The sequence below is a fragment of the Nicotiana sylvestris genome, chromosome 5 (assembly GCF_000393655.2).
Source record: "Nicotiana sylvestris chromosome 5, ASM39365v2, whole genome shotgun sequence".
NCBI classification, from domain to species: Eukaryota; Viridiplantae; Streptophyta; class Magnoliopsida; order Solanales; family Solanaceae; genus Nicotiana; species Nicotiana sylvestris.
Window position 1 is genome coordinate 4135057 of NC_091061.1, and position 17304 is coordinate 4152360.

General features: G+C 36.8%; 1 protein-coding gene across 1 annotated transcript; it reads right to left on the reverse strand.

The window, feature by feature from the left end:
• Positions 1-9857: 9857 nt before the first annotated feature.
• Positions 9858-14500, reverse strand: LOC104224364 (putative late blight resistance protein homolog R1B-14). Its single transcript, XM_070145760.1, has 3 exons — positions 13480-14500; positions 11826-13428; positions 9858-10106 (listed from the first exon to the last, which is right to left on the reverse strand). Exons 1-2 carry the CDS (start codon positions 14498-14500, stop codon positions 11861-11863), a joined length of 2589 nt encoding a protein of 862 aa, XP_070001861.1. The 3' UTR covers positions 9858-10106; positions 11826-11860.
• Positions 14501-17304: the final 2804 nt, after the last annotated feature.

A 17304-nucleotide genomic window follows, 5' to 3' on the forward strand; every position in this document is an offset into this window, starting at 1 on the left:
GTACTTTTAATATAGTATAGATATAGAAGATTATTGTTTGACCATAAAATTTCCAATTTTTACTTGAAGATGAATTTTAAAATTTTTCAAAAATTTAAAATACTCCAAAAAACCATTTTTCAAAATTTTTACTCAGTTAACTCACAAAAATTCAAAAACAATCCAAAATTATATTTATGTCCAAACACAACTCTAATTTTCAAATACTATTTTCGCTTAAAAATTCACTTTTTCGGAATTTTACAATTCTTATGTCCAAACGCCCACTTAGAATTTCATCCGCAACCAATATTAAAGGTATCAAATACTATTTTTGTCCATTCACTTTCGTGAATGGACAAAAATATATCAATGATGGTCTTTTTTTGGTTAAAATAGCACGGGCTAGTTATTTTTCGGATTCGTAATAAAAAAATAGTAGTGTTTGCAAAGTCATTAAAAATAGTCACTATATAATGTATTGCTAAAACATGGAAAGTTCTAGCATAATATGCGGGATTATGGAGTTCATGCGCGTAAACTTCTAACATATTTTGTTGGAACTCCAGGACACGGAAAGTTCCAGCATAAAATGTATTATGAAGCTCTTGCATATGACCTTCCAGCATATTATGATAGAATTCTAGCACATTATAAAATTCCAGCATATTATGTTGGAAGTTCATTTATAAAAAAATTCGAACTCCAACTTATTATGCCGAAATATTTTTGGATTTTTAACAGGGTTTTGTTCAAATTTTATCTTTACATGAAAATAGCTAAATTTCGATTACTTTTAAAACTGTAACTATTTTTCAATTACCAGTTGTAAATCTGTCTATTTTGAATTTTACCCCTTTTTTTCTTGACGAAGGGGGCCTTGGATCAATGGTAAAATTATTTCCGTGTGACTTATAGGTCACGGGTCAAACTGTGGCGTTAGTCACTAACGCTTGCATTAAGATAGACTATCTATATTACACCCTTTGGGGTATAACCCTTTCTCGAACCTTGTTTAAATATGATATGCTTTGTACACTAAGATTGTTTTTTTTAAGGTCATTTTTTTCACAGACATGACTAGACTTGGGCGTTGACGTAGAGTCATGTGAACAGTGCGCAACTAAGCTTATTAAAATGTTGAGTTCAACTATTATGTGTGTCATGTGATGCGAACTCAAATTAATTGGGACCCTAATACTGATAACGGACACCAAACAGTGAAAAAAATGCACAAGCTGGATTACAGTCTGAGATATTGCTTACTCATAACAATGAGTACTTCGAGATGATCACGATTCACGAAATCATGTATTGTACAAATTGATAATAGAAAACGTCAATACATTTCTATTGAGGATTTTTTTACTTTTGGTTATATTTATATCAATTATACCAAATTTGAAAAAAGTCAGACGTGGGAATTGACTTTTAAGAATAAAACGTATCCGTTTTGAATTAACAACCTTGAAATTCACTGTTATTTAGTCGCGGTTGTTTGTACATAATTTTAGGTTATAGTCTATTTCTGTTAGTATTAAATTAAATATTATAACAGTCTACTTCATTAAATAAGCATTATCCACTTACGTATCTTTTTTAAAGTATAAATCTATGTAAATTAGGTATATGAAAATGGTATAACATGAGGTGGGAGGGGGATCGTTGCCCCTTCCCTCCCATTTTAGTTAAAGGAAAAACATAAAGAAAGAGTGGTTGAAACATAGACAACACCCTTAGAGCTCGTTTGTTACGAGAGATAAGAATAATTAATCTCGATATTAAATTTGAGATGAACATTTGATATGAGGGATAAAGGATAACTAAGAGCATATTTCCTTCCTCTGTCAACTCCTATTTTATGGTTGGGAGGATCCACAATTCTTCATTTATCCACAAGACCTGGATCCCGGGATTAAATTTCAGATGAGTTTATCTTATGTTTGGTTGAAATAAAATCGCGGTAGGAATTATAGTATTTTTTTAATCCCTATGGGAGGGTAGATAACTTATCCCGGAATAATTAATCATGGATGGCTTGATTCCCAACCAAACGACCCAATAGTTTGTCAACATGTTTTTTTTAGATACATTAACTGAGGCCATGACCTACCACTATAAGTTTTTTTATGGATGCTCATCAGAGGTGGAGTCAGGATTTAAATTTATGAGTTCGAAATTCTAGTTTTTAAGTTATTGGGTTCTAATTAAATAATTTGTATATAGTTTAATAAATTTTTTAAGACAAATATTGGGGTTGAACCAAGCTACTGGGTTCAGCCGAACCCGCAATTAACAAGCTAGCTCCGCCCCTAATGTTGATCACAAGTTTTTTTATCCTTCCACTTCATCTTCTATTGAACAGAAGTATCCAGCATTGCCACATTAGTTACGTTAAGCTATACTAAGCTAAGCTGTTGTTGAGGAACTACGTTTTACACATGTTTGCGGTCGCCTGATGGTCATCTATTGGAACTTTTTAACTTTACATACCAAAATAGTGTAATTTTTATTGTGTATTTATGTACTTGATATAGGAATATCAAATCCATATTTGAGAAGATGCATAAGTATCCTGACCTATAGTTGGATTTTCAAATTTTACGGGGGTCTTATTACCCCCCTATTTTTAAGTGGAATAAATATTCCCTTGAGAGATGAACAGAAAGTGTGTGAAAGCACAAACTGCCGTAAAAATCTATTAATATCGACATGTGTCATTTTACAATTGGATACTTTACCTTTAGTTATATTTTATTAATAAAAGGAAGATAATTAAAATTTATATAATTAATTATCTTTATAACTTAAAATAATATTTCTTTAATTTATTTCCTTTTGTTTAGAAATCATTGTCCGGAGATTATCAAACTCCATTAAAGCCTGTTGCAAGTTCGCTGAAGGTCTGCGCACCATTGGTTCTCTTGATTGGGATGGTAGAATTACACGAATTTTGAAATTGGGGTACCTTTAATTATCTTTAATTCACCAATTTCACCTCTTCTCAAAACCCAATTTCTAAAATTATCCCACTTTCATTTTTACCTATACATCCCCTTTTGCAGCAACAACAAAGACCCAACAATATCCCCTTTTGACAACTCCGGGCCTCGAGAGTATCAAAACCACCAGCGATGGCTTTGTCTCCGGCGACGACAACAATTCTAATTTTTTTGTACTATCCTCTTAGAAGTGTTGAAGTTTGGCAAAATGCAAAAGTCCCACATTGGTTGGGAGTTAAGTTTGGGGGAGATTTTTCCCCTATAAAAGAAGGTCTAATGTTTAGGATTGAAACACACCTCTCATTTGCCTTCTCATCTGTTTAAGGCATTTGTATCTTTTCTCTTTAGTATTATTTCACTTGTATTTTTGGAGTGAAATAAAATATTGGTTGTGTCCGAGGAGTAGGCAAAATTAGCCGAACCTCGTAAATTCTGGTGTTCCCTTTATTGTTGCTTTATTGTCTTATTTATTATTTGGTGGCTGTCATAATTTTTGGTATAGTAGTTGTGACTTATTCACACTATATACATTTGGCTTCCGCAACAATTGGTATCAGAGCCAAGGTACTGTCTAAGTATGCTCTGTGGTTGCAGCATAGTCTGATCTTCCACATCAGAAAGGAAATAATCTTGATTTGTGTCGTCAGCTATTAAATAATATTTGTGTCAAAGATGGGAGACAATAAACAAGAAGAATCTACATCAAGTGTCAACAATACGTCATCATTGACATCTTCGCTTATGACAAGAATTGTGTCAAATGCGAAATTTGCGGTCGAAATATTTGACGGGTCCGGACATTTTGGGATGTGGCAAGGCGAGGTTCTAGATGTCCTTTTTCAACAAGGGCTAGATCTGGCCATTGAAGAAAAGAAACCAGATGTTATTGGAGAAGAAGATTGGAGAATTATCAACCGTGTTGCTTGCGGTACCATTCGATCCTACCTTGCTAGAGAGCAGAAATATCCATACACAAAGGAAACTTCTGCAAGTAAATTATGGAAAGCACTGGAGGATAAATTTTTGAAGAAAAACAGTCAAAATAAATTGTACATGAAGAAGAGACTGTTTCACTTCACCTATGTTCCTGGTACCACGATGAATGAACATATCACCAGTTTCAATAAGTTGGTCACAGATTTGCAAAATATGGATACAACTTATGATGATGGTGACTTGGCCTTAATGTTGTTGGCGTCACTTCCTGATGAGTACGAGCACCTTGAAACTACTCTACTCCATGGAAATGACGAAATTTCTCTCAGAGAAGTTTGTTCGGCTTTGTACAGCTATGAACAAAGAAAGCGAGAAAAACAGAAGGGCGGAGAAGGAGAAGCACTGTTTGTGAGGGGTCGTCCTCAAAATCAAACGAGGACAAAGAAGGGAAGATCCAAGTCAAGATCCAGACCCAGCAAAGATGAATGTGCCTTTTGTCGAGAAAAAGGGCACTGGAAGAAAGACTGTCCGAAGTTGAAGAATAAGGCCAAACATAACAATGGAAAGGCTATTATGGATTCAAATGTAGCTGATTGTGATGATTCAGACTTCTCATTAGTTACAACAGAGTCATCAACATCATCAGACATATGGTTGATGGACTCGGCTTGTAGCTATCATATGTGTCCCAACAGGGACTGGTTCGTGGAATTTCAAGAAGGAGAATATGGAGTCGTCCACACAGCGGATAACAGCCCTCTTACCTCATATGGCATTGGTTCAATACGATTAAGGAACCATGATGGAATGATCAGAACATTGATAGATGTTCGATATGTACCGGATTTGAAGAAGAATCTCATCTCTGTGGGAGCCCTAGAATCAAAAGGGTTCAAAATCATTGCAGAAAATGGAGTGATGAGAGTATGTTTCGTGCACTAGTGGTAATGAAGGCTAATCGGAAGAATAATAATATGTACCGCTATCGTGGCAGTACAGTTATTGGGACAGCGACAGTGACATCCAGTGACGACAAAGAGGCAGAAGCAACCAAGCTATGACACATGCGCTTGGGACATGCTGGAGGAAAATCCTTGAAAACTCTATCAGATCAAGGATTGTTAAAAGGAGTAAAGGCTTGCAACTTGGAGTTTTGTGAGCATTGTGTCAAAGGGAAACAGACAAGGGTTAAATTTGGTACATCGATCCATAATACTAAAGGCATTTTGGATTATGTACACTCTGATGTTTGGGGTCCTTCCAAAACACCTTCATTGTGTGGGAAGCACTATTTTGTAACCTTTGTTGATGATTTTTCTCGAAGAGTGTGGGTGTATACAATGAAAAACAAAGATGAAGTGTTGGGAATTTTTCTCAAATGGAAGACGATGGTGGAGAATCAAACAGGCAGGAGGATCAAGTGTATTCGCACAGACAATGGAGGTGAATACAAAAATGATCATTTCAATAAGGTCTGTGAAAATGATGGCATCGTCCGACACTTCACTGTTAGACATACACCACAACAGAATGGAGTGGCAGAACGTATGAACCGGACCTTGCTGGAGAAGGTACGGTGTATGTTGTCCAATGCTGGCTTGGGCAAAGAATTTTGGGCTGAGGCAATTACATATGCATGCCACCTCATTAATCGTCTACCATCTGCTGCTATTGATGGCAAAACACCATTTGAAAAATGGTACGGAAAACCTGCTGTAGATTATAACTCTTTGCACGTGTTTGGCTCAACTGCATATTATCATGTGACGGAGTCAAAATTGGATCCAAGGGCAAAGAAGGCTATTTTTATGGGAATTACTTCTGGAGTCAAAGGATATCGCTTATGGTGTCCTATGACAAAGAAAGTAATATTCAGCAGAGATGTTACCTTTGATGAATCTGCTATGGTAAATAAGGTAACAGAAGACACCAAACAAAATAAAGGTGCTTCTAAGCAGGTGGAGTTTGAGGGAAAATTTATTTTTCCTACACAAGAAGCAGAGGAGGAAACAAATGAAGATTACCCTCTGGAAGGAGAGCCAGTAGAGGAGATTCCAACTCAGGAACCTCAACAACAACTTGAATCAATAGCAACCAGCAGGCCAAAAAGAACAATAACGAAACCTGTTCGTCTCATAGAGACGGTTGCTTGTGCAACCTCAATTGTAGCTGATGATGTTCCTACTACTTATAAAGACGCTGTCCAAAGTTCAGAAGAAGATAAGTGGAGGATTGCCATGAATGATGAAATACAGTCCCTTCATCAGAATCATACATGGAGATTGGCCAATCTCCCGAAGGGAAAGAAAGCAATTGGGTGCAAATGGGTATTTGCAAAGAAGGAAGGATTTCCTAACCAAGTAGATGTTCGCTACAAAGCAAGATTGGTGGCCAAAGGATATGCTCAAAAGGAGGGAATTGATTACAATGAAGTGTTTTCTCCAGTTGTAAAACATTCCTCCATTAGAATTATGTTGGCTTTGGTAGCACAATTGGATTTGGAACTAGTTCAGATGGATGTAAAAACTGCGTTTTACATGGAAACTTGGAGGAGGAAATCTACATGACTCAGCCAGAAGGATTCAAAGTTGCTGGAAAAGAAAATATGGTGTGCAAACTTGAAAAATCATTGTACGGATTGAAACAATCTTCTAGACAATGGTACAAGCGATTTGACGAGTTTATGTTGCGGCAAGGGTACAAGAGAAGCAAATACGATCATTGTGTGTATTTGCACAAGCTTAAAGATGGTTCCTTTGTATATCTTCTCCTATATGTTGATGATATGTTGATAGCTTCCAAGAATTTGGAAGAAATTGATAAGTTGAAGATTCAACTGAAGAAGGAGTTCGAGATGAAGGATTTGGGTGAGGCAAAGAAAATTCTTGGCATGGAGATAATTAGAGATAGACGTTCAAAGAAACTCTGTTTATCTCAAAAGGAATATTTGAAGAGAGTACTTCAACGTTTTGGCATAGATGACAAGACTAAGCCAGTTAGTACTCCACTTGCTTCCCATTTTAAGCTAAGTACTACTATGTCGCCAATGGATGAAGCTGAACGAGAGTATATGTCAAAGGTACCATACGCAAATGCTGTTGGTAGCTTGATGTATGCAATGGTTTGCACAAGGCCTGACATTTCACAAGCTGTTGGAGTTATTAGCAGATATATGCACAATCCAGGGAAGGAGCATTGGCAAGCTGTGAAGTGGATTCTACGGTATATTCATAATACTGTAGATGTCGGGTTAGTTTTTGAGCAGGAAGACAATCAGTCTGTAGTTGGATATTGTGACTCAGATTTTGCGGGTGATCTGGACAAACGAAGATCAACTACTGGTTATGTGTTTACTTTTGCAAAGGCACCAGTTAGTTGGAAGTCTACTTTGCAGTCAACAGTTGCTTTGTCTACAACAGAGGCAGAGTACATGGCTATTACAGAGGCTGTGAAAGAGGCAATTTGGCTTCAAGGATTGCTAAAGGAGCTTGGTGTTGAACAAAAAGGTATCACAATTTTTTGTGATAGTCAAAGTGCTATTCAATTAGCGAAGAACCAAGTTTATCATGCAAGGACGAAGCACATTGATGTTCGGTATCATTTCGTACGAGAAATCATAGAAGAAGGTGGAGTCACGGTGAAGAAAATTCATACTACAGAGAATCCTGCTGATATGCTGACAAAGGTGGTGACTGCGGTCAAGTTTCAACATTGTTTGGATTTGATCAACATTGTTGAACACTGAAGATTGAAGATGAAGACACAACCAAAATTTGTTATTGAGAGAGAATTGAAAATGTGGAATTTTGCCAAGGTGGAGATTTGTTGAAGTTTGGCAAAATGCCAAAGTCCCACATTGGTTGGGAGTTAAGTTTGGGGGGATTTTTCCCCTATAAAAGAAGGCCTAATGTTTAGGATTGAAACACACCTCTCATTTGCCTTCTCATCTGTTTAAGGCATTTGTATCTTCTCTCTTTAGTATTATTTCACTTGTATTTTTGGAGTGAAATAAAATATTGGTTGTGTCCGAGGAGTAGGCAAAATTAGCCGAACCTCGTAAATTCTGGTGTTCCCTTTATTGTTGCTTTATTGTCTTATTTATTATTTGGTGGCTGTCATAATTTTTGGTATAGTAGTTGTGACTTATTCACACTATATACATTTGGCTTCCGCAACAAGAAGTTCTCGAGGATTAAAATATCAACCTTTCGTTTATGTTGTACTCTAATTGATCGGCGTAGTTAGAATTATGTTTGTATTAATGTAATAAAGTTCTATGGTTATTGGGGGGAAAATGAAGGTGGCAAATGCAATGATAGGTGAAAATAAAAAATGGAAGTCAAAATTTTCTTTTGGAGGTGGTAAAGATATGGTATCTAGTGAATCAGGAATGATAATAGTGATTTTTTGGGTTGTTGATAATGGAGGCGAGAGAAAGAACAGAGAAAAAAAGGAGAAGATTGAAAAAAAAATGAAATTTAACAATTTTAGTGGTAAAAAGCATTGAGGCGTGTGTACTCCACTGCACAACATAGATGTGGTTGTGACATTTTCCAGGTAAATGTATTCCATTTTAAAATAGTTCAGGGTAATATGACCTCGCAAAGTTTAAATGTATCGTTGGAAATCCCATACTTATGCATTTTCCCTCTATATTTAGTAAAAGTTTACTATATCATGTCCAGTAGTGATATTTGTATCTTTGGACCAGTTCATGCTTCAGTTCTGCAAGAAACTGTGCTGAAAAATGAACTGTATATTTAGCTTGAGAATATATTGAGAAGGAGCTTTTAAACCATTTGCACACCGAGGAAATGTTCTGTTTCTTCGTCTCGGAAAGGACAGCATGCAAATATCTAAATTTTATGAAGTCATAACCTGTAAATTTGTGCAGATATAATTGACTGCAATTATTTTTGGTCTCCATTCTCTAAATCTTCACTATTCTTGTAGATATGTTTTGATATGTTAAGTTTTTTATTTTCTTTATTTTCTCTTATTCCTTCTTCATGTATGAACTTATATCTATCTGTTAATGACATTAGACTTTTCTTTCTGCACGTATTCTCTTTCTGCACTTCGACTTTATTTAAGCAAATCCCAAAATAGCATAACCTAATAATTGTTTTGCCAATGAATGATTTCTCGCAACAGAATTAAGGAACTGAAAACATTTCCAATACCGGCAGCAGCTACCGCTGAAGCAATTGTAGCAGCTCCTGCGCCGATTAATTTTGAACCTTATAATCTTACATAATAATAAAGAAAGTTAGCTCTTTATTTGTTTATCTCGCCCTTCTTTCTTTTCTTCGATTTTAGATGGTAAAAAAGAGAATGGAATTTCCGATCTTGTACCCAAAGTGCGGTACACTTCATCAAATTGTTTCTTTTGTTTGCTTTGGTGTAACTGCGTGAATTCAGGACGTATTGACAAATTCCTAAATAACATCCCTTTTAGAGTAGCTACCTGATGTCATTTCTACGTCAAAATTGTGCAATTTTGGGCTCTAACGTTCCAAGTGACAACAGTAGAACTTAGTGGTCTATGGCGAAGCTAGAGGTTTCGCTAAGGGTATTCCAGATTTTATATATATATGGGTAGAAAGCGACATCAAGATTTAACCTTCATTTCTAACGAAGTTATCTTCGAAGTTCCAGATAAGCATGCTAGTCAATCCTCTTGCATTCAAGGTGTGTTTCAAGATCATGATTTTTGTTACTCTCAAGTCCTCAATTTTCCTTGACGATTTTTTCTTTAAATAAAACTGTAAAACAATCAAATTTCACATCATAGCAAGCGTCTGAGTCTACGAAAATTTTGGCAAAATTTTCCCTGAAACTAAGCATCATTTTTGTACCTGTCTCATCACCCAAGAGTCACAGTCATTCATTTCACACGAAATAAGCAAGATGGTAGACTAGCAAAATATATATATAACTGTGTTATATAAATATATAACACAATTTTTTTTTTGTCTCTTTTTCCCGTAGAGTAAGACAGTCTAATGCATTACAAAATTACAACCATACATAAATACAACAATGAGTATTCAATAACTGTCAAACTGAAACATAACAATAGAGAAAGAAGAACTGGAACCAGCGTTACTCATTGAAGGAAACGTGCAGCTCATCACTAAAGTACCCTGGCTCTAGCTCAAGCCTGCGGCTCAGAATCAACACTTGCATCTGTAGACATAAAAGTAAGGAATGAGTTCACAGACTTAAACAACTGACAACTAAATCATAATGGGATAAGGGTTTCGGAAAACGCCATAATATGCAACTTCCAAGAATAGCCAGTCCAAAGACTGAAATCAGGTAAAAATAACTAAGATTTATAGGATTTGAATGTTTATGCAACTCCCAAGAATAGCCAATCAAGAACCTGTAATCTCAGATCTAGAAGGATCAACAGGAAACAAGATCCTATCGTGCAAAAACCAAGTTCATATAGAACCTTACAAGTCACACAAACAAATCAGCTATCACATTATTCGAAGATAACTGTTCTACTCAAAAGTTACTTGAGAAGACCGGTTGAATAGAATCTGATAAGAAATGAACCTTGGGCCAAGAAAACTAGCTCATGAAGTGAGGATTGTCTTTAATTATATAAAAGACATTACTCAATGTGGAATTCCGACACCCTGGCACTCTAGGTCTGCCAACTGGAGTGTGGATAACATAATATAGGATCCCAACATCGCGTAAACCAAGAACTGGGATGAGTCTCGCTCTTGATACGATGATAAACCAGAAAGCTAGCTCGTGATAGTTGCCCAAAACTATATAAAGAGACTAAGTCACCCATCCACCACTGATGTGGGAATTATGACAGAATATCTAAAAGCTTCAAGAGTAAAATCAACAAATCATGGTGACTAAACCAAATCATGGTGAATATCTCTGTAAAAATAGTATACTTCAATCATCATGTACAATTGAAATTGGGGCAGGTTGGAATGAGGAGGAGCTGAGGAAATTGGGTGCGGCACCTAAACTGCCATGTCGGAGCAGCTTAGGCCTTCGTTCCAAACAAGTTGGAGTCGACTATATGAATTCTCACTTCCCATTTAAGCTCAACTCATGTAGTCACCACACCAAATAAACTAAAAGTGAAAAATAAGTTATTTATATTATACATATATATTTGAATTCAGTGACAAACACTCAAAATTATTATTTGACTTTCCTGTTATACAGGCCTTGAAAGCAATTCTTGATGGAGGAAAGAAGTTGCCTTTTCCTGATGGCATTCTTATCAATGGACGTGGACCTAATGGTGTTTCTTTCACAGTTGAGCAAGGTAAAAAAAATTGAGGAATATTGGTTACTAAAATCTGTGAAAATTCATAGCCTAATGTTATCGCATTTATAAAAAATCTAACATTGAGTTTTTCTTATAACAGGGAAAACTTATAGACTGAGGATATCCAATGTTGGATTACAAAATTCGCTTAACTTCCGTATTGAAGGACACAAGATGAAATCAGTTGAAGTAGAAGGAACACACACATTCCTCACTTGATGTTCATGTTGGCCAAACCTACTCTGTGCTCATTACAGCTGATCAAGAAGCTAAAGATCACTACATTGTCGTTTCATCGCGTTTCACATCTCAGGTCCTCACTACCACCGATGTACTTCATTATAGTAACTCTAACACTGGTGTACTTCATTATAGTATCACACATCGAGAAAAATTCTGAACAGTTAAGAATATTAAAAAAATTCTGTACGATTCGGAGCTGTAAAATCGTTCAGATTTTGACGACTGTAGGAGACTTGATTCTACGAATTTCAGAGGACAAAAAATCATGTATTTTTGCGCACGCACACACACATAAATACATATAGAACGGTAATACTAGCCTAGAATAAAAATTGTATCTCAAATTTACTTACAAGCGAGTGGAGATTAAAGACGAGATTTGTTTTCTTCAGTCCCTGTTTGGGTTCTGAATGATGACCTTGAAATTGCTGTTTCCCATCTCTTCACACTGAATTTCCTCAATTTTTCTGACTGACTGAGAAACAGAGTCTCCACACAAGATCGCCTCAATCTTTTGCAGGGAACAACTATCACCAAAACAAGAAGGAACCTCAATATGCCTGCAATTTTGCAGCACTATTTGCTCAAGACATGAGAAGGCATCATCACTGACATTCCAACGCGTAATGTTCAGATTTCCCAATTTCAAGAACTTGAGTTTTGGGAACTCCTCATCACTGACATTCCACTCTTCTCCCACAAAAGCCTCTGAGAGCAGTTTCAAAACCTCAAGGTTTGGTAATGCTGAAATTGCAGAAATTTCAACCCATGGCAGCCGAAACTTTGATAAGGTCAATTTCTTAAGGTTTGAGGGAAAGTTAAATTCACAAGGCAGAAACATTCTCTTGCCTTGGTAAATTACATTGAGTGATTCAAGTTGACTCAAGAAATCCAAAATTGGAAATCGATGACCACGAGATTCCAAAAATATGCATTTTAGTTTTTGAAGGAAAGGGAAACTTCTCATTATGTTCCCTGTGTCATAAGAAAGAGATGGGGTGGATAAGGTCTGTAAACAATCCAATTGGGACAAGTTGGAATCTGAGAAGGTACAGTTATCTATATGTGCATGCCTCAGCCTCTTCATACGGAAAAATGTATCTGGTAATGCTATCTTACCTTCTCTTCCTTTCACTAGGAAAGTTTCTAAGTTCCAGAGTTTGGAAATGGAAGAGGGAATGACTGCCATGCGACCTTGAAGTGACAAAAATCTCAAATGCACAAGCTTTTCTATCTCCCAAGGAAAGGTATTGCCAATGTTGATGCACCCCAAGTCCAACACTCTAACAAAACGATCGATGCCCTGAAATAGACCTTCTTCAGGAAGAGGACTTGGCCAGGAGCAGTGCCAATCGGGTTCAGAAGAATATATCATTGTGCGGGTAAGGTAAATATGTGGCATATCCAGAAAGAAATCTTCAAACCGCGATGCCACTGGCAAGAACTTTTCGGCTTTAGATTTGTCTCGACAGAAATGATATAGATAATCATGAATGCGACATGATTTCAGCCTGCCTTTTGAACTTCTTCTGGCCTCCATTACAAGGCTCCTCCCGATAAGATCATTCAGGTAATCTTGTGCTACCTCCTCTGGTTTCTTCACCTCATCTCTTCGTACAAATCCTTCACTAACCCATAACCATGTTAGTTTTGAAACTGGAATTTCTGTACTCATTGACAATGCTGCAAAATATAGAAAACATTGTCTTAGATAACCAGGCATATTTTTGTAGCTCAATTCTATTATTTCATTGCAGTCTCCTTCATCAATTCTATTAGTTTCTGAACTAAATGCCTCTTCAGTAATGGTTAGCCAATCGCTGTCGTCCTCTAAATTGACAAGAAACCCAGCTACCAAAACAATGGCCAGAGGTAGCCCTCGACAATTTGTGGCAATTTCCTTCCCAACTTCAGCAGGACAGTTCTCATTTGGAATTGGGGGTTTGCGAAATTCTTCTTAAGTAGAGAAGCGAAGGTGATTATACTTCACTTGTAATAGCTCCCAACTCTCTTCCGGAGTCAACAAGCGAACCAAAAGAGGTTCATCAAACAATGGATCCTCATATTTTCGGCCGCTGGTGACAAGAATTCTGCTTCCATTATGATTATCTGGAAAACACCTGTGCAACTCATCAAATATATCAGAATCCCACACTTCATCTAAAACGATGAGGTATCTTCCTCTATGTAATTGTCTGTGTAAAATATCAAGATAATCTAGCTCCTTCCCCTCCTTTGACTTGTAAATATAATTGCTCAGATCAACGATAGAAATTAAAATATCTTGGGCCAATTCACTCACCGTATGTCTAGGAGAAACAAAACACCATGCTCGAATATCAAAGTGATCTGAAGTTCTTCTGTCATTGTAAATTCTTTTGGCGAGTGTTGTCTTACCAATCCCTGGCATGCCAATGACAGGAATGGTATTAAGCTCTGCCCCTCCACCAATTACCCGTGCCATTAATATTTCTATCTGGTCCTCCAAGCCTACAACTGCTTCATCAATGATTGGAGTGCTAGGTTTTGATGTTTGACAATCACTTGGGACATCCTTTTTTTCTGTGTAGATTTGCGAAAATTCAACAATATCCTTGAAGAACTTAATTTCTTCAATGACATCGTGTAACAGATAGTATTCAAGCCGAAACAAAAAGTATTCAACAACATAGTCAAATTTGACAAATAAATTGGTCATATGATTGCAAACATCTAACACTTCCTTACGGTCTCCTAGTTGGTCAACATTACTTTCGAGAAAAGGTTTGAAAATTTTAATCTCAGCCAGTACAAATTTAATCAGATGTTTTGCCTCAGCATCTGAATGAATAGTACGATGATCCAACAATCTCAGCAAATTCTGAGATACCAAATCTATACATCCCAAACTATCAATCTGAGAAAAGCCCAATCCAGTTGACCTTTGCAGCTTGATAGTACACTGCAAAATCTTTGATGCCATGGGCTCCATCTTTTGCACCAAATGGGATATAACAAGATCAAATTCTTTGCCCAAATCTTCATCCATTTCTCGGTTGTCCAATGAGTTAATGAAGGACCAAAATTCATTGACTACAAGATCAAATATTATCAAGCTTTCCTTTTGAACTTCACAGCATAAGATATATACCATCAGTGACCAAATTTTGGTGTTTTTGAACAGGATCTTTGTAGACCAGTAGATAAGACCGAGAATTGAGCTCTGTTATCTGCGGTTGTAGGATGAAATTAACAAAGTCCTTTGCAAAGGCATCCAATTCCCAACTGAAGCTTAGCACTGAGGGTAAAACTTTCAGGGCTTCAACATAAGGTTTACTGCTCTTTAGTAGATCTACAAGGATTAAACTAATGCAATCATCCGAATCCTCTGCCAAACAAAGTGAAGAGATACAACTTGCTGCTTCTTTTATTACACCTGTGACATAATCCCAGAAATTGTTGATGTCGTTGGACTGATTAGTAAAGTTCTCTAGTATGAAGGAAACTAAACGGTATAGATGTTCTATATTGCCTTTGAGAAGTTCAAGTTTTTCCTTCACAGGAGCAAGAAAATCTGCCCTGAACTCCAGCAAATACTCCAGACTGTCGACGAGGGAATCAATGTATCGAGCCAGAATTCCGATCATGTCTTTTGAAAATCCTAGCTTGGGAAGTAGTCTTAGAACTAAAACCATGTCTGGCTTGAGAAGCCAAATCTCTTTAAGTATGTCAAAAGCCATTTCAGATCTTCCAATATCACAAGTCAAATGAAGGTCCCCTCTTGCCTTTGTGATCAAACTCTGGATACGATTCAAAAGATCTCTCACATCATTATCCTCATCCACGCTGATCCATGAAGGGGCACTGTGAACAAGTTGTAACAGAAATATTAATTCCATCTTAAGCGTCACTATTTGAAGGTGCCATCTTTCAATAAATTTGATAAGATCGCTAATATTAGATTCCAAGTCCATGGATTTGCAGATCAGAAATGCAGTAAACAAACTGAAGGAAGTAGAAAGTCAAGAGTCAAGACTGAAGAGTGACTACTCCAACAGCCTCAGGACCTATATTATTGATCAACAATTTCTCTACCTTTTGCCATTTTACTATTGCATTATTTCAATTTAGATCCTTATAACATTTTCATTGCTGCTTAACAATGCTCTTTAAAAAGGCTGAATACATAGACAGCCCCTTAAACTTGTCCAAATATTCCACTTAGACACCTAAACTAAACCCACAACACATTGAGCACTCAATCTCCCCTCAAATTGTGTCTATTAGACACAAGAAGCTGATGTGGCACAAAGGGTAACCCTGAACTCTTTTGAGGGTGTGGACTAGTAAAAAGACTAAAATAGTGTTCTCCTTCACAATGGAAGCTAAACCCCAGTATCTACCTCAGCAACCTAACGATGCTCTATCAGCGTCTACCAGAAAACTCCACTCCGTCCACAGAAATTAGCCACTCCGTCCTCGCACCCTACAATCTTTTGAAACACCAGAAATCCAGCATATACTCAAATAGAAACGAGCACGCAAATTTCCACACCGAACTTAATGAGGATACCATCAACAAAGAGAGAAATTAATGCTTCTTCGTTTCCCTTTAGTGGAGGATAAAGGCGCTGAAAATTGAAGTTGGGTAACTAGAATTACAAACAAATTGAAAGAAGGGCGGTGCTTCAGGTCTGACCTTCTGGAGAAGAAGAGACGCTGTGTGTGTGTTGGCGGGGGTAGGGGGGAGGGGGATATTTCTTTTATCACAGCGTTTGAACTGCACGCTGCTTAATTTGTTAATTGTTTGACGGAAGTGAAACAGAGATAAGGGTCCAAATGGGAAGTTTAGGTGGCAAACTAGAGTGTTTCAGGTATGACCTTCTGGAGAAGAAGAGACGCTGTGTGTGTGTGTGTTGGCGGGGGTAGCGGGGAGGGGTCTGTGTATGTATTTGGCCTTAAATTATTTCTAAGTTAAGAGTTGGGTCTTCATTAGATTAAGGTATTTTTCCTTCGGGTGCACTATTGTAAATTTTATTATCTTAAGGGTGTGTTTGGTATAACGAAATATATTTTTCATGGAAAATATTTTCCAAGAATATATTTTCTTGGAAAAAAAGTACTAATCTTATTCATTTTTCGGTGTTTGGTACGCAAATTAAGAAAAATGACCTCTCAAGAGTATTTATAAATAATTTAGATATAATAAACATAAAGCCATAAACTTTCAAACCAACAACCTTCCGGACCCACAAATTTCATAAATTATTGAACCGCTAAACTTTCAAAACCGCGAAATTTCGAACCTGTAAACTTTCAAAACCGCGAAATTTCGGACCTGTAAACTTTATAATTTCTAAACCCGTAAACTTCCAAATACATAAACCTCCAAATTCATAATTTTGAAACTTGTAAAATTTTGAGTCTTTAAACCGATAAATAAAAAAATTAAAACTGAAAAATATATTTAAAAAATATTTTTTCATCAAGTCCAAATCAAGCACAAGAGAGAAGAAACGCGGTCCGCGGCCGCGAAAGTCCACAGTATTTCGCTGACAGCGGAACCTCCATAGGGATATTTTTGTCCAGTAATTTTAGTTGTGTATAAATAGATCTTTTTCACATTTTTAGGTTATCTTTTGTATCAGGGAGATCGTGAACAGCCGTACTTTACCATTTAGAGTAATTTAGAGCAGCTTTAGTGTAACGACCCGATCGGTCGTTTTGAGCTCCGGCGCGTCATTCAGCAGTTTGAGGCCATGAGCAGCTTCATCTCAGGTATATTGACTTGAGTGTATGGTCAGAATTAAAATTCAGGAAGTTTGGAGTCAAATCTAAATGGAAATTCTCATT

Excerpts from the sequence above, each read along its gene's own strand:
- LOC104224364 (XM_070145760.1), bottom strand. The coding sequence starts at position 14,500 with ATGGATGAAGATTTGGGCAAAGAATTTGATCTTGTTATATCCCATTTG. Across the intron at positions 13,429-13,479 it reads CTTGTTGACTCCGGAAGAGA|AAGAATTTCGCAAACCCCCA; the intron begins GTTGGGAGCTAT and ends TCTCTACTTAAG.